Source organism: Bubalus bubalis, chromosome 22 (assembly GCF_019923935.1).
Source record: "Bubalus bubalis isolate 160015118507 breed Murrah chromosome 22, NDDB_SH_1, whole genome shotgun sequence".
Taxonomy (NCBI): domain Eukaryota; kingdom Metazoa; phylum Chordata; class Mammalia; order Artiodactyla; family Bovidae; genus Bubalus; species Bubalus bubalis.
In genome coordinates this window covers 59,782,881-59,807,004 of record NC_059178.1, presented here as the reverse complement: position 1 = coordinate 59,807,004, position 24,124 = coordinate 59,782,881, and the positions used below count along the sequence as shown (strand labels likewise).

At 48.8% G+C, this 24,124-nt stretch overlaps 1 protein-coding gene across 1 annotated transcript; it reads right to left on the bottom strand.

The window, feature by feature from the left end:
* Positions 1–3,384: 3,384 nt before the first annotated feature.
* On the bottom strand, positions 3,385–20,745 carry GALR1 (galanin receptor 1). The gene is made up of 3 exons (XM_006059338.3): positions 18,024–20,745; positions 13,557–13,622; positions 3,385–7,674 (listed from the first exon to the last, which is right to left on the bottom strand). The coding sequence occupies exons 1-3, from the start codon at positions 18,687–18,689 to the stop codon at positions 7,357–7,359; spliced, it is 1,050 nt and encodes a 349-aa protein (XP_006059400.2). The 5' UTR covers positions 18,690–20,745; the 3' UTR covers positions 3,385–7,356.
* Between the last annotated feature and the right edge of the window lie 3,379 nt (positions 20,746–24,124).

The window sequence follows — 24,124 nt, the reverse complement described above, 5'->3', positions numbered from 1 at the left end:
ACCAACATATGGAAAGTAACACTGATGTATCCCTTTCTGGCTCACAAATATTCCCAAATTATAATCAGATTTTACTTTGAGAGAAGTATGAAGTTTCACTCTTTATCCACGGTAGACCTATTTGACTTCCCTGGTGGCTCAGATGGTAAAGCATCTGTCTACAGTATAAGAGACGTAGGTTTGACCCCTGGGTCAGGAAGATCCCCTGGAGAAGGAAATGGCCACCCACTCCAGTACTCTTGCATAGAAAATCCCATGGACAGAGGAGCCTGGTAGGCTACAGTTCATGGGGTAGCAAAGAGTTGGAAACGACTGAGCAACTTCATTTTCACTTTCAGACCTATTTTGAAAACATCAAAAACCCAGGAGTGTGCTCACTCACTAAGTGTCTTCTAGCGCAAGTGTCTCTATGAGGCCCCCAAGGCTCCGAAGATAACAGCGCAGGATGCCTACGACACCCCTGGTCTCATTTCATGTTCACTGACCTGAGCTGCAGCCCTGACATTGATTTTTAGTTACATCCACATACCAGCTATGGTCTCTTTAGAAGAAAAATGACACACTTTCCATTTAGAACAATATTTTCTCATAGTCAAAGGTGACCCTGACAAAATGTACCCAAACCGCATCCTTATTCTTCTTCCCCTTCAACAAGATGAGGAGATTTCCACTGGAAATCAACATGATCCCCATCCATTTCTTCTTTCTTGGATCTTTGTTGTTTCTAAGCAGAGATCTTGTTTAACAGAGCTTCCCTGATGACTCAGAGGACAAAGAATCTGCCTGCAATGCAGGAGACACAGGTGACATGGGCTTGATCCCTGGATCAGGAAGAGCCCCTGGAGAAGGAAATGGCAACCCACTCCAGTATTCTTGCCTGGGAAATTCTATGGACAGGGGAGCCTGGTGGGCTACAGTCCCTGGGGGTCACAGAGAGTCTGACATGACTGAGTGACTAAGCCCAACAACAGCAACGCTGAAGGACAAGACATCTGTTTACGTTCTGGTCATTCTGTGTCCCAAAGTCCCAGCGACGTTTCATCTTCACTCCCAACAGACTGGGAAGTTCAAGTCCGAGGATGGTGGGATATCCTTAGACAGATGGATGCACTTGGCCACTGCAGCGGGTCGGGGAGGAGCCTAATAGAGCGAGTGCAGGGGACCCAGTGCAGCCTTGGGCAGACAGCAGGAGTCCTCCCACCATCCATTGAGTCAGAGCCTCCCAGAGGTGACCAGGGCCACTCCCAGGGGACAAACTTATTTAGGGGCAGCCCCCAAAGAGGGCCCCCAGGCGGACCATGCCCGCAGACCGGCTCCCCCGCCTTTGGTTCTATGCAGAAATTGCTCACGCGTGCTCCCTAGAAAAGTGATGTGCTCTCCCTGCCTGCATTTCTGACAGTTCACTGTTCAAGGGAGGATGGCTGGCCAGGGAGCCGGGAAAGAGTCATCAGACCAGCAAAAAAAAACCCGTGAGGATGGGGGTAGGGCCCAGGCCACACATGAACCCCTCAGAGATGACCAAATTCAGGAGATCCTGAGCATAGAAATGATGGGTGACTTTAAGGAAACAGCAGGGAGAACGAGAAAGGACACGTCTGAGTCGCAGAAGCAGGGAATGACAGCTTCGTCAGACAGTCAACCTAGCCAGCGGGTGGGACGGGCCTTGCATGAGAGTTCTCTAAACTCCTGGAAGTTTAGCCCCTCTGGCCGAACTAGGAGGGGGGCCAGGGGCTGCTCCCCAGGTGCCCGACTCCCGCGCTCCGCCAGGGCCCTGAAAGCCGGGGGACTCCCCAGGGCTGGAGGAGCGGGCTCCCGGGATCTCCTTACCAGTCCGGCGCTCCTCCAGGACATGACACGGCCCACTCCATCCCAACGCTCCACCTGCTCCCCTCACCCCACACAGAAACACGGACGCAGCGCGCTTTCCTGGAGTCTGCCACTTATGCCCAGGCGTGACGAGCCCGGGCATCCTTTGCTGGTCAGCCCCTCAGGGCCAGAGGTCGGCCCTCCGCTGGCTCTGATGCTAAAAGGAGTGAGACACGCTCACAGAAGGCTGAGCTCACTCTCCACCAGCACCAGCACCCAGACTCCGCATTCCACGCACCGCAAGGCAGGTTAGCATGACAGCCCCAAACAAGCCAGCTGAAGGGAGAAAACAAGCCTAATGGATCCACAGTGGTCTTCAGAACACATAAAGACTTCTCATTTCAATAGGCAACACCCCATCTTCTGAGATAAGGTTCTGCAGAACACGGTGTCCCAAAGAAAACCGACAGCAGACTGCATAGCTCCCCCCAAATCCCGGGTTGCCTTGCTGATCCCCACTACCTAAGAGTCTAAGAGTCTAAGTGGCAGATTCCAGTTCCCATCGATTCCAGCAGCCAGCAGCCGGTGGCTTCTCTAAAATGTTAACTGGGGGCATAGCCCCCCATTTCTTGAGATTCTCAGAAAACTATTCCCCAGCAAAAAAGAATGGGACTTGCATACAAGCCAGCAATCCCACTCCAGGTGTAAATCCAGAGAAAACTCGTAATTCAAAAAGATCCATGCACTCCAGTGTTCACAGCACCATTATTCAGAACAGCCAGGACATGAAAGAAACCTAAATGTCCTTCGACAGATGAATGGATAAAGAAGATGTGGTACACACACACAATGGAGTACTGCTCAGTCATTAAAAAAAAGGATGAAAAAATGCCATTTGCAGCCATATGCATAGATCTGGAGATTGTCATACAAGTGAAGTCAGAGAAGGAGAAATATTATATGACGGCCCTTATATGCAAAATCTAAAAGGAAATGATTCAAATGAACTTACAAAGCAGAAACAGACTCACAGACATTTAAAACAAGCTTATTGTGTGGCAGAAGCCAATACAATATTGTAGAGAAATTGTCCTCCAATTAAAAAAAAAAAAACTACGGTTACCAAAGGAGAAGGGGCAGAGGGATAAATTGGGAGTTTGGGATTAACAGATACACACACAATATATAGAATAGTAGCCAACAAGGGCCTGCTGTACAGCACAGGGAATTCTATTCAATGTTATAATAAACCATAATGGAAAAGAATCTGAAAAAGAATACGTATTATATATGTATAACTGAGTCACTTGGCTGTACACCAGAAACTAACACAATATTGTAAATCAACTACACTTCAATTTAAAAGAGACCAAAAAGGATGAGGCTTTCTACCCCAAAGTGACACCAAAACATTTAGCTACAAAATTGGCTCTTCACACAATTGTGTGAATACAGCAAACTTAGCCAACATTCACAGACCCAGAGGGAAAGTTTGACCGAAGGTGGAGAGGTCACCCGCCACCTTCCCCCTCCACTCCCCATCGCTGAGGCATCCCCACCACCCCTGATGCCCCCAGGACAGAACCCCGATCTCCAAGGCCTGAAAACAGCTGTGGAACGGCCCTGACAGTGAGCACAGGACCCAGCAGAGAGGCCGCGCCCAGGCCTGCTGCCATTCCTGGAGACCTCACCACATGAGCAAACCTGCCCACAGCCGAGTCCCAGGTTCAGAGGGCGGAGTGCGTGCACCGGCCACTCACACCCACAGAGGAGAAGAAACCACCATCAGAGCCATGCGGCTCTCACGGGAAAACAAACAGAGGCCCCTGAGCTACGCAGACAACACCCGGCACGGTCCCCTGCACTCGGCTGCCTGAGGTACACCCAGCCCACACCAGGGACGCTGAAGCTTTTTACGTGATTCTGGAGGCTCAGTTTTCCACTTTTAAAAAGGAAAATGATAAAATACAGCATAAATTAAATCCCTTTTGCAGTTTTTTTCCTTCCAAGATAACAAGTCACCATCAGCATTTTAGGCTACCTGCACTAACTATTTGGAAACTTAAAATCAGCACATCCTTAGATAAATGAGCCATTGACATCTGCTTGACAAATAACTTAATATGCAACATCTTTTGATGACCCAGAAGAACATGACTAGCTTACAGAGAAAACCACTTAGAAATATAAAGTCAGGAAGATATTTGCAATCAATGCAGCCGGAAATTGACAGATTTTAGGTAAGTTTCCAGAAGCAGCCATTTTGATCTCTTGATTCAGTTTACATGACTATGTGGTTCTTATACACATTTAATAAATTATTCAGCAAGAACGTGACAAAGCTATATAATACATTGCTTTCCTTGATGTAAGGCTGCTTCAAGCATAAGCACTGGGGATCGTATGGCATCTGTGGAGAGAGAAGGGATCCTCTCCTGCCCAGAACCTGACCTTGGGTATCAGTTAACGTCTAGGAATTATTTCTGCACCATCTCAATGTATCTGAGACATGGAGCAAATGCAATTATCCTCAGGATCACAATTTGAAGTTGAGTCACAAGAAGCTTTTAGCCTTGCATGAGTCACGCAGTTCAGACATCTCTCCACAGATACGCCTGGGGCGATGGAGGAATTTTACTGTGGCTTATGTCAGAGTGAGGAACTCTGGATTGGAGCAAGGTAGGCCGTGAGCACACAGGGCTTGGAGATGCAGAGGAGAGGGGGACGACGGTTTGATCCCCAGTGTGTGGAGTAAAACAGTTCCATTTACAGCAAAAGGATTTCCCTAAGATACTCAGAAATGGGCTCAGCCCCCGCACTGCTGAGCACATATATGGTCGGAGCAGCAGAGAGACTCTGTCTCAGCAACTCCTGAGGAGACAGGACAAGACCAGCTCCTCAACCGCGTCCCCATATTCATTAGCAAGGAACCGAAATCGTGCTTTATGCATATGAAACAGCCAGTATGCCTGCTATTTAAATATTCCAGAGCCATCTCCCCATGAGAAAGCAAAAGGCCCAGAAAGATAACAGCTGCCTTGGGCCACTAGGGCAGCCAAGTCTAACGAGAAAGCATCATTTTTCTTTGAAGTTTGCAGAAAAACAAGGTTTACCCAGCATCCAGACTTTAAAGGCGCACCGAGGGTGGGGAGGTGCAGCGGGTGTATCTCCTTTAGCCTGGCTGCTAGTACTGGGGAGAAAGAGAAGGGGGGGGTTGGGTTACTCAGTGAAGAAGGAGTGGGGCCTCTGAATGGGTCCCCATTAATTACACATGATTACAAGGGTGCCCCAGGAAGTACTTGGTCTGCAGATACAAGTTCTTCTGGAACCCCTCACTCAGGAAACTGTATGCAGTTTTACATCTTCGCAGACCTCCGTTACCACCGAAACTCATTTGAGGAGGAGACAACATAAACTCTAAACAAGAGGAATTGATTAGAATGACACTGGACAGGAGAAGAGCCCACCGGCCTGTGAAATGAAGCAATCCGCATTTATACCCGGCGCTCTGGGTTCTGTAAATCAGAGATGACAGCATCTGGAAGTGACCAAGGCATGACAAGGGTAAGTACATCATGTCCAAACCCATCTCGGCACTTGCCCGAATAGGGCAGCAGTGCCTCCTGTGTTTGTTCCAGTGCTTCCTTTGTGTGCATGGGAATCGGAAGAGAGCAGCCACGGTGCAGGGAGCCACCGCCACCCGAGCAAGTCCAAGCAGGACGCACCTCTTTGTGCAGCTGCGTGAATCCACACACACAGAAGATGTCCTGGCGTGTGCAATGGCAGCTTCAAGTTTCACAAAACTCATGCGGTACCGTCATCAGAGTACAATGTTTCTGCTGCCATATTTGAATAAAGTGCAAAAATTTTTCCGTGCAAAGGAATTACATTGTTCTTAAAAATACTCACATAGGTGTATGTACAATTTTTCCCCTGGCCATCAAACATGAAAAGTCATGATTTCCCATCCTCTGACAATTTTCTCCTCTTCTATCCAGAGAACTATTTATAACGTGGCAAATGTAAATACTGTTAGCTGGAGGAATATAGTTAGTAAAATAAATTCACAAACTAGAAAAGCTAACATGCAAAGACTTACATTGAGTTGATTTTTTGATCCAAAATTTGATATTTCACATGAAGTCCTCATATGACTCAGGTATGCATTACACAAAATTCTTTTTAAAAAATTTTTTCTTGCTTTTGTATCATCCTAAAATATATCAGTCTTGCAGTCTGAAAATTATTTACTAATATAGAATCATTTCATCTTTTCATACCATTTTCTCATTATTAAATATGAAACTGTCTCAAAAACTACATTTGAAACTAAGTTATGATGATTTGAACCCCAAATTAACATTTCTAAAGGGAGCAATATTTGGGATAAATATGCATTAGGCATCATTACAAATTTGATGAAAAAAGCATTTGTTTGGACATGATATGCCCAGCTATGTCCAACCATTAGACTGTTTTTTCAAAGTTTATCTGAACCAGACATTTTACTATGCTTACTGACTTTCCTCACATAGCATGACCATTATCTCATGTGGCTTATAATTCATAGAAATTATTCTGAATTCATAAAAATTATTTTCTGTACATCATTTTCACTGACATTTTAAAAATTCTCCTTTTGAGTAGATTCCACTCAAGGCATAGCTAATACCTTAAAATATACATATGTGTGTGTCGATATGTAAATTTTTAATGTCCAGTTTCATTCTCAGTAACTCATTCACAGCTTCCACCATGAGAATAGTTGCAGGTGGTGGTTTTCCCTGATTTTTTTGGTCATCTCAACGAAGACTAAGTTCACAGCATAGTTTTTCACTGACATCCTGATGGCTGACAAACCAGGGTCTTGCTGCTGACTGCCTGAGATGAGCTTAAGAGACCTCATGACTGCAGACGGACACAGCACGTTGCAGAAGCCGCATGCACTGCTTACAGCTGGGAGCAGATGCAGCAAATGTGCAAATAAGCTTATTTCCATCAGATGGATACGTCTTAATACAAACAGCCCCAAAAATAAAACTCAGGATCAAGTGTCCATAATCGTATCTGAGACACATATAGTTTCAGCATTACCACTGATCTTAAAATCGAAGAACTAAAGCATGTGTTTTCTAATTACATTTGTTTCCAAAATATGTAGATCACAAATATTCCTGACCACCTTGACAGGCCCTTCTTCCTTATCCTACAAAGAATATAAATCTAGAGAGTCCTATTATAGACTCTTTACAGTCTTTAAATAAAGTTTCTTGAGAAACTTTCATTTCTTAAGATGTATAAAACTATATTATTCTTTTTTTGCTTATGGAATAGAATTTAGAAATAAAATAAAATTTAGAAATGGCCTTCACTAGACCTAGTGATTTTCCAGGTAGATCAAAGTACTTTTTAAACACAAGTGGAATTCAATCAATATAATATGAATTGTTGTTAAGATAGCAAGTTACTGCCTTGCTTAACACCGCAATGTATTTCTCTGTCTGGTCCACATGCATGCAAATACCACATTTTGAAATAAGACTCTTTTTTTCACACGTGAGTACAATTGGTTGATGGTGGGGTGTCTAGTCGACTTTTATTTTCTTTAGTGTCATTAAGAGGTGACTCCTTGCGGGCGTGGCACTTGAACACTTGCTTATAAGCCTTCCTGAAGTTTTCAGAGAGAAAGGCGTAAATGATGGGGTTCACAGAGGAGTTGCTGTAGGCCAGGCAGTGGGCAGTGATCCTGAAGAAGAAGGAGGCGGGGGTCAGCGGGAACACCCCAAACTCAGCCCAGAGATGGATGACGTGGTGGGGCAGCCAGGAGACTCCGAAGACCACCACCACCACCAGCACCGTCTGCGCCGTCTAGGAGAAGGGAAGGAAGCAGAGGCGCTGATTACAACAGAGGAGAAGGGAAGAAAGCAGAGACGCTGATCACAACAGACAGGAACAGCGTTCTAGTTCATGCACTGACAGAGGGAATTTCCTGTACATTTCCACAGAATCAAGTGCATCCTAAACATGCTCTGGGTGCTGACCTTCACTTGGCAGTCACACCCCTAAAGGAGCTATAAGCGTGGCCCGGTGGTCCCCTGTCCACTTTGCCCCTGGAAAGAAGCAATCCCACTGGGATCCATGAATTCAGGGAGGCAGGGTGGAGGGGAAGGAGAGAGAGAAGGAAGGTGCTTATTTTCCCTCCAGCCTCACAACCATGGAGCAGGGACTCCCCGACCAGGAAACCGTTGTGGACCCACAGGTCCTTTCACAGGACAAGCTTGGACCTCCACCCTCAGGAATGTTCTTATGTTATGCCATGACTTTGCTCTTACTTCCTGTGAGTTAGAACCTGACTGTCACAGCCCACAGTGAGATAGCAAGTCTTCCAGAAGAGACGCGGGATAGCTGACTGACTCGGAGAGGAAGTTTGTCCAAGAGGCGGGCTGGAAGCCAGGGAACCCAGCAGAGATGGGAGAGGAGATGCTCGGACTTCGGGACGAGGTCGGAGCAAGGGCGGTCAGGGCGCCAGAGACGGGAGTTACACTCATGTTTACTCTGACCACACAATGGTCAGAAGGTGCCACGAGCCATGCAAAAGCCAAGAGTTTGATGACCTTTGAAAAATGAGGCCACCTCCCTGGGCCTCAGCCTCCTGGCCTGTGACTGGGGTGACCCAATGTGATGATTCTCTGACTGGACCTGCCCACTTAACACCTTCAAACAGTTCAGGTACAAAGCTGACCGCAGGGTTTCAGGGCAGCAGGTTTCCAGACTGAGGCTGCCGCATGCACAACACACAGAGCAGACCGGCACCCACCTCCCGGACGTCAAGGATCGTCTGCTATCCATCCGTTTACCCATTAGTGTATGGGATGTGTTCCTGATGATTCAATAACCACCTAGACACAATTACACCTACAAATAGCAAGGAGCACACCCACTGTCCTTCCTAAGATGGGAAGGCCATTTCTGTGCAGCACAAAATGCATGCTCTCTGGATATTCTGTTTCACTGCTCCTTTTAGGAGGTTTTCACTAAGTAACAAGCTGAGGGCAGAACTACACCCCGACAGCTTACAGATAAGAGCCACACTGCATCTGTATCAGATAAGAGCCACACTGCATCTGTATCAGATAAGAGCCACACTGCATCTGTATCAGATAAGAGCCACACTGCATCTGTATCAGATAAGAGCCACACTGCATCTGTATCAGATAAGAGCCACACTGCATCTGTATCAGATAAGAGCCACACTGCATCTGTATCAGATAAGAGCCACACTGCATCTGTATCAGATAAGAGCCACACTGCATCTGTATCAGATAAGAGCCACACTGCATCTGTATCAGATAAGAGCCACACTGCATCTGTATCAGATTTGAGCCACACTGCATCTGTATCAGATAAGAGCCACACTGCATCTGTATCCCTGTAGGGCAACTGTCAGCAGGGTGGCTTTTCTATGGAGGGTTTGTTTCTGTGTGTGTTTACCCAAGGTCATTCAAAATCTGCCTTTTATTTTTAGCAGGTCTACTGGTCTTTTCAGAACCATGAGCAAGGTTCCTTTCCTTGGTCTGCCTGTAGCTTTGAAATGTGAGTGACTTAAGATTGCACTATAAATCAGGAAAGAATATCAATGGGTACTTACATAAACTTTATCTTTTATCAAATGATGCTCCCAAAAGAATTTAACAGAATGCTTGTTTAATACAATGTTTGTGCTCCCAGCTATGTGTCGACAAAGGTTCACTATTTATTTTCTGCCTATTTCACAGGCATCTCAGCCCATCCGAGCTGGTACAGGAGTGGCCTCCATACCAGCCACAGCTTCACGCGATGCCAGCACATCAAGGTGTCCAGGGAGAGACACGCATGGCTCCCTCCTCCGTCTCTCTCACATCAGAGGACCAGGACCACGGAACTGGGAAGACATGGGAGGGATGCAGAAAGACATCCACCCACGGAACAGCGCCCTCCCCCACCCCCAACTCAGAAAACATGCGCCTGGAACACACCAGCTCAAGGTCAAGATCTGGTCAAAAGAACCCATGTACTAACAAAATAATGGCTGAGCACCGAAGAATCGATGCTTTTGAACTGTGGTGTTGGAGAAGACTCTTGAGAGTCCCTGGGACTGCAAGGAGATCCAACCAGTCCATCCTAAAGGAGATCAGTCCTGGGTGTTCTGATGTTGAAGCCGAAGCTCCAATACTTTGGCCACCTGATGCGAAGAACTGACTCATTGGAAAAGACCCTGATGCTGGGAAAGATTGAAGACGGGAGGAGGAGGAGTCAACAGAGGATGAGATGGCTGGATGGCATCACCAGCTCAATGGGCATGAGTTTGGTGAGGAACAGGGAAGCCTGGTTGCTGCAGTCCATGGGGTTGCAGAGTCGGACACAACTGAGCAACTGTACAACAACCGCAGACCTGGGTTTGCAGCAGCTCAGCGAGCCATTGTCATGCAGCACTTCATGAAAATTCAAGTATCAGGGTCTCACGGCCCACAGCGCTGCTTCCACAGGTCGTGTGGATGACGTACCCGCCCAGAAACCTGCCTTCCTACATAGCTCATGAGTGCTTGAAGAATCAGTGAAGAATTCCGCAGAAGCCACAACAAAAGCAAGCAACCTCACCCACTTCGAGGAGAAGGCTGAGGAGCTTCCTCGGTGCTGACCGCACCCGGGCTGACCCACACCGTCTCCTCGGAAAGGTTCCAAACCTGCTTCCGCTCTTCCCCTTAGAAAAGTCAGACAGTGAGGAGACGAGGCCCTGTGTGGGGATGGGGGCTATTTTCATTTCTTACAGTATCATTTGCCTGAATCACAAATGGGTTTACACCCATCTGTCCATGTAGTGTGCAGAACCACAGCATCACCGTTGGATAGGGAAGAAGTCCTCGTTGAAGGTTATGTGCCAAGTCTCTGAATGAATTCTTATACCTAAGGTTGGGCCTTTTATTAGCCTGCCTTCTTTTTACTTCTTGCACTGAAAGTATCTGAAAAATAGTAATTTCTCCTCTTCCTGTGAGATGCTGTTTTTCAAGCCATCTGAGACATCTGATTTTTTTTTTCCTTCAAAGAATTTTGCTCATAATCCATCTAATGGAACTTGGCAGGGAAGGAAAAAGTGACTAAATGATGAGACTGATGAGAAACATTTTGTAAATTGTACAAATGACAGCCAAAAAGCTTGCTGAGTTACTCCAAGCCAGATGGGGGAAAAGAGCAGCTGTTAAAAGAACCTCGTGGTTAAGAAGGTACCATGAGGGTCTCACATATACCTGCCTATTACCAGGAACCATCCTGGGGAAGTCTACCCCACTGGGAAGTCTTCCAGAAATTGTTAAGAATCTTGTTTTCCTATCTGATCAGCCTTGTGCCAGAAAACGTTTCTCTAGGTCCAGCCGAGCCTAGTGTTAATCAAGGCCGGGCTCTGTACTGTGGTCACTACTATTTTGGCAAAGAAAAGCACACTCTTCTTCTCTATTTTTCTCCAAACAGGCAGGAGAGCTGTTGAGCACATTTGTGTTGAACTTAACCCTCCACCTCAGGAGCGCTACCAGCCTTCACACGAAGTGGAGCCCTTATGGATAGACACGGCACAGGGGAAGGGGCCCTACGCAGCCACCGAGATGGGGAGCCAGAAATGGGTACAGCTGAAATGAATAAACCTCCAAGATCTTCTCGCATCACTCCATGATCCATCAGAAACTGAGTGTGTACACACCCAGGAACACTCTTCTCTGCCTGGACCCAGAGCAGCATCAGCGGAGCCGACCCAACCTCCGCCTCCAGGCGGAGACGCGCTGGCTCTCCACCCTGGGCCCTCCCTTCCATCTCCCGTTCCCTCTTCCTACCCTACTTCCCACACCTGTCTGCTAGCCTTTGCCTAGACGCAGGTACATGCACATACACAAACTATTTGTTCTGTGCAAACAAGGAAGTAATTAAATACATCAAAAGAGATCTGACATCTGTTCAGTGGTTATTAAGGGTCAGAGGTTGTGAGACTAGAAAAGAAAATCTTTCCTCCTCCAAATGTTGAGAACTTCTCCCTTGGGAAGAATTGCATTTACATATATGTTCCCTGGTGGCTCAGCCAGTAAAGAATCTGCCTGCAATGCAGGAGACCCTGGTTCAATTCCTGGGTCAGGAAGATCCCCCTGGAGAAGGGAAAGGCTACCCATTCCAGTATTCTTGGGCTTCCCTGGTGGCTCAGATGGTAAAGAATTTGCCTGCAGTGCAGGAGACCTGGGTTCGATCCCTGTGTTGGGAAGATCCCCTGGAAGAGGGCATGGATACCCACTCCAGTTTTCTGGCCTAAAGAATCCCCATGGACAGAGGAGCCTGGTGAACTATGGTCCATGGTTGCAAAGAGTCAGACACAACTGAGCGACTAAGCACGTATGTGAGTGTCTTGTGCTTCCCTAGTGACTCAGACAGTAAAGAAGCAGCCTACAAAGCGGGAGACCCAGGTTTGATCCCTGGGTCAGGAAGATGCCCTGGAGAAGGGCAGAGCAACCCCTGCAGTATACTTGTCTGGAGAATCCCATGGACAGAGGACCCTGGCGGGCAACAGTCCACAAAGTCACAGAGAGTCGGAAATGACTGAGCAACTAACACAACAACAATACACATGCCTCATACACACACACACACACACACACCCCCAAATGTACACATATACCTATAAAACCAAACAATGTAAATGTTAAAATGCTCACTAATCTTTCAGTTCAGTTCAGTTGCTTAGTCGTGTCCAACTCTTTGTGATTCTAGGGACTGCAGCCCACCAGGCTCCTCTCTCCGTGGGATTTTCCAGGCAAGAATACTGGAGTGGGTTGTCATTTCCTTCTCCAGGATATGATCTGAGTAAGAGGTAAATTAATCCCAATTTGTAAAATAGCTTTCCCTCAAACTGGGTTTGAAACATAATAAATCGCAGGGTGTTAGATGCTGTCAAACTCTTCAGGGGAAGCTTGTGGGAATCGGGATTCAGGGGAGAATGAGAAAGACAATTAAAGATGGGCTGGACCCCCCTGAGGCCGCTCCCATCTTCAGTTCTGCCCCCAGGGGGCCAAACCAGCACCCGTCTGGGAGGAAGAGAGCAGAGCACAGCAACTGCTGCGAGGCTTCAGGGAGGGATACAACAACACTCGCTCGAAAGATAATTAAGACGGGGCCTCCTGGCTCCACATCAGAGACGGTAAATACACAATAAAAGAAGTGTGTCTGCTAAGTCTCTTCAATCGTGTCTCTGCGACCCCATGGACTGTAGCCCGCCAGGCTCCTCTATCCATGGAGTTCTCCAGGCAAGAGGACTGGAGCGGTTGCTATGCCCTCCTCGAGGGAATCCTCCCAAACCAGGAATGGAACTCGGGACTCCTGCACTTGCAGGTGGGTTCTTTACCACGAGCACCACCTGCAGTTTCAAGCAAACTGTGGGTCCAGCCACCTGACACCCTGTCCCAGTCACCCACAGCGCACCTTCTCCAGAGGCTCAGAATCCAGAAGACACACCTTTCGGCCCCTCCCCAGACCTCCACCCACATTCTCAGGCAGCTCAGTCACCTGCCCACCCTCAGCAGCTGACTCTCCATGTCTCCTCTCTGCCCAGGGCTAAGATGTTCGTTTCAAATCGCTGAACCCAGGAACCATAATTTCACAGGAGGATGCAGGAGAGCTAAGAGTATACATTAAACCGAGCTCCAGAAACGGCACAGAGAATGTAAACTCATGAGTTTTACCTTTTTCTTCGATGCCTCTGACTTCTTTGACACGTTCTTCAACTTTTTATGCAAGTGGTTAAGGACCTGAAAAACACAGACTGATAAAATCGGTTTGCCTCAGACCGCACAATTCATTGCCCACTTTGCATTGACATTTCCTGATGTTCTGCAAAGGGAAGACCATGGTTTACAAAATCACGCAAGCTGCAATCCACATGAGCTGGTGGAGTAATGACGACTGTGGATTGCCATGAACGTCTGGTCTTCTAACCACCTGTGTCCAGAGCACCTGTTGACAGAGCTCTGGTGTGGATAGCTCCGAGGTTTCTTCCAGAAAGACCCACTCCGCTGCCCATACCTGCATCCCCGCTGGCCTCCCTGCCACCTGGTTTCCCCTAAGAGTCTACATTTCTACAATCCCAGGTCCCTGCTACATGTTAAATCCTAGATGCGTGGAAAAACTACAGACTGCCTTCCAACACACTGATAGCTGACAGGCCACCGTTCTACAAAGTTCTACAACTAATGGCCCATCAGGGAGGCTTCCAAGGAGACACTTGTTTCCTTCCTTAGAGAAATCAGTTTTGTCTTCTCTCGCCAGCGTCATACTCAGGAGAAATGATGTGAGACACTGTGGTTCCACACAAGAATTTGCAACATAAGCCATACAACAGGGTCAGGATGGTGGTACGCACTCCAGGCAGGTCTTGAGTTCATTCTTATGAGTGAAAAACCTAAGGACAATCAGCTCAGGGTGACTAAGGGCTTGAGACTGCCCGTCAATTGCTCAGTTGAGTCCCTCCAAACACTGGAAACAGTGTTCCAGCCACCTCCTTGTCCCCCTGGAGCACCACAGCATGGAAATAATTTAATCAAATTGAACATATTATGAAAGCTGCTCTGTCTGGGCAGATGCAACCCTCCGGAGTCATCGGGCACTCCCTGATCGAGAAGCCACGGGATTTATCCACCACTTCACGATTCCCTGGGCTTCCCTGGAGGCTCAGATGGTAAAGAATCTGCCTGCAGTGGGTTCGACGCCTGGGTAGGGAAGATCCCCTGGAGAAGGCCATGGCACCCCACTTCAGTATTCTTGCCTGGAGAATCCCATGGACAGAGGAGCCTGGTGGGCTACAGTCCCTGGAGTCACAGAGGCGGACATGACTGAGAGACTAACACTTTCACTTCACTTTCACGATTCCCTACGCCGGTCAAGCAGCTGTCATGGGGTGTGTATTTCTGACTCCAAACTCCCAGCCCTACCGAAATACTGCTCACTTCCCACAGGGGCTCAGCGTCCTCCGCAAGACAAGCCTCTCACTTACTATGGGGACATCTGGGGTCACTCTCAGTACAGCAACAATGGGTCTGTCTACTGTTCTGCCATCAGCAACTGGGGTATTAAAAATCAAATGGAAGAGAACGACAGAAGGGAGGCTTGTGCAGGAACAAACGAAGAGGACTTTCAAGAGGGAGGAACGGGCTGGACAGGGCCCCTCCCGGCGAGGACCAACCGGGCCAGGTTCCTTGGGGACAGCCTCCCCACCGCCAGAGGAGGACTCCAGTCACTGAAAGAAAGGGAGAGATGGCAAGGCAGCGTCAGTGAGGGCTGCCTGGAGAGGGCCCCACGTGGAAAACTGAGATGTTACCTGCTATGTTACTGGGCCTGGGGCCACTCAGTCCTTCCACAGACTCGGGGGTCACATCTCATAACTACAGAACGCCTAAGGAACGTAGTGGAGTGGTCCACGGAGGAAAAGCCCAAGCATGTTTCTCCTGGCTCTGTTCCACTCCATGAGCGCACACTATGGACTCACACTGACACGTGTGACGGACCCCACGAAGGTCTCGGCATCAAAGGAGGAAGGGGTATGACTGCGTTTCTCGGGAAGCTGATGACGTGGTGAGTGGGCACTTCCCCGTCACTCGTGCTTTCAGAAGTGTGTGTGCAGGAGGCCCACACCCGTCCTGGCACAGGTGCGGGAACCGGGCAGGTCACGAGTTCATCTGGTGTCAGGCCAAGGAGGGCCCAGGACAAGCACTCCCCCGAGGGAAGAGTGAGCCAGCCCCACAGCAGCAGAGGGTGCGCCAGACTCATCCTCCAGCCCCGCATTCTGGGTCTCCAGGGAGGGCAGGTGCAAAGGACCTTCCACTAAACTCCTGTCAGTACAGAAGGCAGTTCTGGAATGCAATTCCTTTGTTAACTTAAAAAAAACAAAACAAGAAAAACACTGTGATTTTATATGTCTTTTGATCTGGGCCTTGGGGTAACAATCAATCCTGAATGTAACATTTAAGTAGTGAAACCCTTCCATGCAAAGCAGACAGTGACTGAATCAAAGGAAAGCAACTGAAGTCTTTAATCTTTACCTTTTTTCAAGCCCTAGAATGAATATGCAAATATTACTTTGAGTTTCAAAGAAATTTCCAGTTATGCTTAAAGGCAAACTATTTCCATATTTTAAAAAAAAATCCCAATGATCATGTATTTACTGAATTTTTTAATTTAGAAACTTCGCCTTAGGTGTGACTTTTATAAATTCTCAAATGACAGAAATGTAGGCTGGTTTCTTCCTAGAAGTTTATCTTGTTGTTTCCATTAAAAAGACCTGAATTTCCAAAAGACCAAAGACTTTTGGGAAACAAAGGAAGAATATACTTCAAGCATAACCCATGTAATGATGAATGAAAAGCCAAACACTTTAAGAATCTCTCTAGTCTCAAGGTCCATGCCCCACAGGCCCTCCTGCCCCAGGGGGCTAGGAAGCCCTGCATGGAAATCCTTCCTGAATGCTTTACCAGCTTCACAATCTCAGTCAGCTGCTTCACTCCTCCAAAACCCTCTTTCCTTATCAATAAAATATGCACAGTGGCTCCAACCCACTGGGTCGCCTGCAGATCAAGTGACATAGGAGACCACTGCCCTGTGCAGACCAAGCTTTGATTTGCTTTTGCTAGAAGCAAAGGGAATAAACCAGCCATTTATCAAAGAGCTAACCTACAGTGATTCCCAATTTCCTGCCTTTACTGCATCTCTTTATGCACAACCCTTCGGTGCAGGACATTCTTTCAGATCAAATCCGAAAACATTACCATTCAAAACAGACACTGCTCTAGATAGATGGCCTGGGGGAAGGGCAAACAAAACCAGGTGGCTCATAGTCCACATTTCTGCTTCGGGGAAAAAAAACTATGAGTGGAACATAAGAACTGATTGCTGTTCTACTTCACCTGATTATTCACAGACCTAGAATCACAGGCTTATCAGAAAGAAACTGAGAAACAGAGAGAGAGAGAGAGAGAGAAGATAAAATGGTGCAGAGCTCAGAATTCGGTCACAGAAGTATTTCTCTAGTGGCGATGGTATTGGGGAGGGTGTGTCAGGGAGAGGGGCTCTCACCCCATGCACTGCATCTCCTGATTACTAAGCAGATAAGGTGGCTCAGACAGCAAATAATATGCCTACAATGCGGGAGACCCATGTTTGATCCCTAGGTGGGGAAGATCCCCTGGAAGGGGGAATGGCTACCCACTCCAGTATTCATGCCTGGAGAATTCCATGGACGGAGGAGCCTGACCAGCTACAGTCCATGGGGTCGCAAAGAGTCAGATAACGACTGAATGACTAACACACACAAACAAGTTGTGTAAAAGGTGTAAGACTTAGATCAGTACAAAATCTTCAAAACCATGTGTAATTAATGAAAGAGAATTTGATTGTGCTGAGCTGGGGTGAAGGGCACTGCAGAGAGGAGATGCGGGGTAGGGGGACCAGACACGTGTCAGCTGTGTGTCTCCCAGCGGAGGCTTTAGACCTGCCACCTGAACCACTTAATATTCTTCACCTCCTCCTAAAAGGACTGAAATGAGGAAACGGCAGCAGCAAACCCATCCATCCAACGTTCTCTGGAGAATCCGCGAGGAAATACTTCTGACCATTTGGATTTATGACGCCTAACTTGTGTTATGAAAAAAGCTCTGTCGCCAGGAGCAGCGGTTTCACAAAGCCGGTCTTGGCCGGCGCCTCAGCCCCGTGCACCCCGCGGGCAGGGAAATCCGCCCATCCGACCCCAGTTGAGGGCTGTGGAGGGGCGCGGGCCCTCCACCCAGCAAAGGGGCCCGCTGGGCAGGACCGGGCGCTCGCATAACGCTGCGGCCACGGAGGCAATCAGGCAGCCTGAGCGGGCTACAAGGCTAAAACCTGCTGAGAAGTGGACGTTGAACTCCGCCTCCTTCAGGGACAACCTCAGGGCCCAGGGCTTGCGGGGGCCAGGACGGACGCCCGGATCTGCAAACTTTCCCTGTGTCGCCCAAACTCCAAGCAACTTTCGCGCAGCATCAAACCCGTGAGCCCAAGCCTCGGCCAGAGGAGGCGATGGCTCGGGCAGAAAACTCACGGGGGTCGAGGGAAAGGGGGCGGGGCACCGGAGGGGTGCGGGGACAGAGGAGCCGCCCCGGGCCCGCAGACCCACCGGCACCCCGCACCTTGGCGTAGCAGAAGCAGATGAGCAGGAGCGGCAGCAGGTAGCCGAAGACGAAGGTGCACACCACGTAGGCCTTCTTGTGGCGCTGGTTGGGCCACTGCTCCCAGCAGAAGGTCTGGTTGCTGACGTCCCTGTGGAAGAGGCGCTGGTGGTAGGCCACCGGCGAGGCCATGGCGATGGACAGCGCCCAGATGAAGCCCACGCCCAACAGCGCGTTGCGGGACACCCGCAGGGCGGAGGAGCGGCGCGAGTGCACGATGGCCACGTAGCGGTCCACCGACATCGCGGCCAGCGTGAAGATGCTGACCAGCATGGACACGGTGAAGAAGTAGTGGATGAACTTGCAAATGAAGGCGCCCAGCACCCAGGTGGGCAGCGCGTACACCGTGGCCTGGAAGGGGATGCAGAAGAGCAGGTAGGCCAGGTCGGCGATGCTCAGGTTGAGGATGAACAGGTTGGTGGTGCTGCGCGGCTTGCCCGGCTTGCTGCGCGCCAGCACGGTGATCACCAGGCTGTTGCCCAGCACGCCGAGCGCGAAGATCAGGCCGAACACCACCAGCGTGACGAAGTTCTCCACGCCGATGCCGAAGAGCGGCCTGGGGTCCGGGGTCGGGGGCTCAAGCCCGCTCGCGTTCCCCTCACTGAAGTTCCCAACCTCCAGCTCCATGGCGCGCAGAGGGAGCCTAGGTCGCGCTGGCGAAGGGCGCCTGCGGGGGAAGGAGGGGCTACGGGTGACCCAGCTCGGGGCACTCAGAACCCAGGCGCCCGGGCCGAGTGGCACCGTCTTTTCGGACGGGGCCACCTGGAAGAGGACGCAGACGAGAGCCGGAGCTGGACCTTCCCGCACTCGCGAGGCTGACCCAAGAGCGCCGGGCGTCCGCTTATCCGCCACCGAACCGGGGAGGAGGGACCGGCCGGCGCAGCCCTGCAGGAAGAGAGAGCTCTCTCTGCGCCTTACCAGCTCCGCGCCCCTGCAGGTCGTTTCCCTCGTCCCGAAAGGCTGCGGGCGGCACCTGTTGCTCCGCGCGGCTTCCTTCCCGCGGCACTCCGGGGACACAGCCGGGCGCGCAGCAGCGCGGCGCGCGGTTCGTGGAGAGGGCTCGCCGCGCCCCCCAACCGGCCGGCTCCGCTTTCCCCTCGTAGTTTTTGGTCAACTGGAAGAGCGCTCTGTCTGCGCCTTCGCCGTCGCCCGCAGGGTGCCGCTGAGATGTAGCAAGGACTCAGCCGGGCTGAAATCCGCGCTGCCTGGGGGTCCCCCCGCCCCCCGGAAGTCGAGGCTCGCGCAGGGACTGGACGAATCCTAATGGGGTGGGTGGCCGCCCACCTCCTCTCCGAGAACAGTCGCGCGCTCTTCTCTGCGCACTGCTGACCTGTCTGCGTCCAGCGACCGCAGCAGCCGCCGGGGTGCAGCCCCCGCCCCGACCCCGGCTAGCAAGGCTGTGCGCGATCAGGGCGTGCTGGGCGGGGAGGCGGGCGGTGCGCAGGCCTCCTCCTTCATCAAAACCGTTCATCCCTTCGCTCCAGGGCTGGCGGTCGCGGAGCGGGCTCCACGGCCCAGGAGTGAAGCCCAGAAACCGGTGATTGGCCCTGCGGCTACCTGGGGCTTTGTAAAATCCCTGACCCCCCCGCCCCCCTCCACCCTGCCGGCTGCTAGGGATGGAACTAGGGTGGCCTGTTTGAGTTTTCTTGATAAACGTGGGTACGATGAAAGGGGAAGGTGCCCTGTTTACATCGTCCAGCTTTATATCAGTTTTGCCTTACGTTACTCATCCGAGTGACATATACAGAAGGCGCGAAATATTTGTAAAATGAAAAGAACAGATTTTATCTCACTGCTGTCGATCCGCCGACAACAACAAAAGAGGTGTTTACGTCTAGAAGTGTCAGTAAGCGTTATATGCTTGCCGGTTCGCAATTAAGGGGCTGAAATTGATCCCTTCAATTTTGCAGCGTTTACACGATCTGTCTGTATTCCCTTTCAAGTATCCCCATACCTTCCTCCATTCTCCAGATGACGCCCGAGTGTCCACTAGGCGCTGGACGCCGTGGCTGAGGGGCGGGGAATGCGGTGGGGAACAGGGCACAGTGTCCCCCGGGGCAGGTCTGTGAGGGAAGTGCGCAACTTGAGGCAGGTCTGCCCTGGCCCCAGAAGTTTAGGGAGTGAGTAGGATTTGATTTCTCTTTGACTCTACGTGGATAGTTGTATTCTGCTTCATTTCCGGAAAGATTCTGACTCAGTTCATCGAACACCTGCTGTATACCAGGCATCTTACCTGCATCCTTTGCTTCCTTTAATGCTGGCAGTTCCCTTCTTGTCGTGTCCACACCCGTTTCCCAGAGGACGAGATTAAGTAGCTTACCAAGTATCCTGGTAAAGCAAGAACACCCTTGCCTTCCCTAAGAGGATGGCTGGACGTTGTTCGGTTGTCTTGTCCATCACCCTGAGGGCCAGGGGGCCCTCTGACCTACACCGTCACGGTGATGGTGTCCTGTGCTGCCAGGAAGTTGTTTGTAATTAGATTTGGGGGAGGGTTTTCTTATTATTATGAACTATTTTCAACATGGAACAGATATTATAAAACTGTATGCGGTACTAATGTGCCCATCAAGCAGCTTGGAATCATAAAAGAAATTATCAATAAAATTGAAAGCACTTTTGTATTCTTCCCCAATCACAGCCTTCGCCCTCACCCCAACATCTCCAGATAACCTAAGTGTATCATCTGTTGATCATTTATTTATACATTTATGGCATATGCAAATGTTCTTAAATACTGTTCTGTGGGGTATTGCTCTTATTTTAATATTATATGGCTGGGGTTTTATTTCCCTTAATGTGTACTTTGTTATTACTGTAAATATACCAACACTGTTGCTTTTCATCGGCCTGCTCAACCTTTTTCAATCTCCCTATGCCCTGTGATTCCCTGATATCTCTTGGAAACAGCACATAACTGAGTTACTCTAAAATCCAACTTAATAACCTCAATTTTTTTTACCTGGTGAATTTAATCTGTTTACATTTATTGTTATAATAATTTTTATAACTCTAAGTTTTAACATTTTATTTTATACCAATACTTCCTATTTGTTTTCTATTTCCGTGCTTCTTTTCCTCTTTTTTGTCATACTTAGGATTGCATTTGAAGGTGGCTTTTCCCCTTCAATTGGAAGGAGAAAGCATGTGGTCTGTTTTTATTCTTTTACTCGTTACCCTTCAGTGACCGCTACTTGCCCAAAACTATTTTAGGTTCTGAAAACAGAAAGGAAAAAAAAAAAAAAAAAAAAACAAAGCCAGGTTCCTTATTTCATGGATCTTATCTTTTATTATGGATAAAAGAGATGGATGCAACTCCCTTCCCTTAAATGTACCGTTTACATTCTTCTTTCCAAAGACCACACTGCAGGCTGGTGGCGGAGAGTAAGTTTAAGGTGGAGAAACCTGACAGCCACCGCAGGCAGGTGACCAAGCAGACGCTGGGGGAATCTGGTGAAACCCAGAGTCAGGACAGAGGTGGCGGGCCCGGATCCGACAGTGCGGCTCTGTCGTCACCCTGCCTGCACCCAGCATCGTGACGACAGAAGGCACGGGCCCCAGAGGGAAGGCGGTGCAGGAAGCCTGCAGACGGCAAATGCATGACCAGAACCTTCTCTCACACAGTGTTTATTTGTTAAACAGGAGAGGAGTATGACCCAGGAGGCCAATTTGACTCAACAGGTAAAGAATTCAAGTGCAACACAGGAGACGCAGGATCAATCCCTGGGTCAGGAAGATCCCCTGGAGGAGGAGATGGCAACCCACTCTAGTGTTCTTGCCTGGAGAATCCCACGGACAGAGGAGCCTGGAGGGCTACAGTCCAAAGGGTCGCAAAACATGACTAAGCACTCAGCCTGTCATCCCTGCATCGTCTGCATACTCAGTGTTCCTAGATCTCAGTGCTCCGAGGAGCTGGTGCCTCCCAATCCAGGCTGAGCTCACCAGGACAGATGGTTAACAATGTGGGTGATGCCAAGGAACACATAGCCCCATGAGGAAAATAGACAAAAACCCATTACTTACAGGATGATAAGTCTTGTGACGGAGACAGGGGTTCCAGGGAGTCCTGACAAAGGAGAGAGAGAGAGATCTATAAGTTTGCACTTTGGATGCTCTAAGCTGTTTTCACTTTTCCCACATTCTTCATTTCAAACCCAGACTTTCAAATATTCATAAGAGAATTAAACATATACTTTCTAGTCTAAAAGAATGAAGGACATTTTCCAGGTCTCTTTCCAGAAAAAGTGTCACTGTTTCGTCTCATAGGACTCAATAAATCGAAAACTACAGGTAGAAATTCCTCTTTTACAAGAAAATTACTCAAAATGATCCAAATGAAGTCATTTAAAATGTCGTCAAACCGGAACTCCAGGTTCAGCACCAGATAGGGGACCTGCTTATGGACCAAGTGTGCTTGGGGGCTGCCGTGAGCCCCTAACCCAGTCCACAAGCCACGCCCAGCTCAGGACACAAACCACGAAACTCTGGGTGCAAACGACTCAGTGAAGCAGACCAGGCCCTTCCATGCTGTCCACCGCACTTCCAAGAGCATCCACGTCCCGTGAGCGCAGTCAGCACGCACCTCCTCCCAAGCTGGCCTGACGCTTGGTCCCAGTAGCTCCTACCTCCTCCTCCAGCAAGTCCCTTATCTGGTCCTGGAGTGGTCCACCTCTGCTCTGCTCCGTTTCCTCAGTCTGCAAACATGCCACGACCTGGAAGAAACTCTAACTCTGCATTCCCTCAAGCTCCTCCCTCCTCCCTGCTCCACTGTCTGACTTCTCAGAGAGCCCTGAGCTACAGATTCAGCTTTATTCAAACATTACCCTTTGGAATTGTGTTCTGACCCTCCAAGGAAACTGAGGGCTGGGTCCCTGAATACCTTGAGGAGAAGAGCTGCCCACTGCCTTGAACGAAGCCTCAGAATACTGAGCTTCAATGAGATCTCTACTTGACAGAGGGGTTGATGTATTAGGGTCTGCTTCTTACTGCAGGCAGCCTACCCTGGTTAACATCCCTGGCAGAAGTCAGACCACGGAGCGTATGCAGAATGCCAAGAAACGATGATATGTGGCCAAAGCTTGAGGAATCCTAAAACTCAAGGAATAAGGATTTGAGAAACCAAAAAGTGACTGGAGAAAGGATCTTCCTGTACCTAGGAGAAGGAGGACAGGAGAAAGAGACAGAGTAGGGAGAACCTGGATATTCAAACAGTTGACAGCATCATTAATATTTTCAACAGGCCAGGAGGAATGAGGATTGAAGTTAAATATTGATTAAACAAAGATCAGTTTCAGTGGATTTAAAAAAGAAATAATGACAAACATAGCACCTGTAAAAGGGTTCACTGGCTTTTATTGGCTCGAACCTAAAAGAATTTCTGACATTGTGCTATGCTCTAGTCAGTTCTCGCTTTTAATCCACCAAGTGGAGAGACAAACGTTTACTTAGTTCTTTTTCTATTGTTAAATATTTAGTTTGCTTATGATAATGAAGTATGGAAAGCAAGGTCACAGTGAACTTTTGTGCTGTAGAAATTTTTTCCTCTGATGGCTTATCTCCTTAAGATTAAATATGTAGACATGTGCTTGATATTATATGCGGTGCTTAGAACCACTGGCAATTATGCCATCCAAAATTGCCTAATATTTTCTGCTAATTTAATATATCAAATCTTTTAATTTCTTAGGGTAGTTTAACAACTGCACTGAAAGCTGTAGAGCAAATTTCTCACGTTTCACGACCTAATGTTCTAACCAGCTTATTACAATGAAGTTTAACGTAATTAATCGTTGCATATTAATGTACTAATAATCCTTTGCTATGATGTGCCCAGAAATCTGCCTAATAAAGTGACAATATCCCTGGGAATTACACAGAAACAAGTACCTTCTTTCTATGTAAAAGCAATGGTACATTAGTTCACTGTCTGACCCAGGTATATTCAATTATCTCATTCTCTGTGAGATCACGTAAAAGAACATTTATTGGGATGATTTTAAAACAGGAAGGCATCCGTAAGAATTGCAAATGGTCCATAACCCTTTTGCCTTCATAATCCATATTGA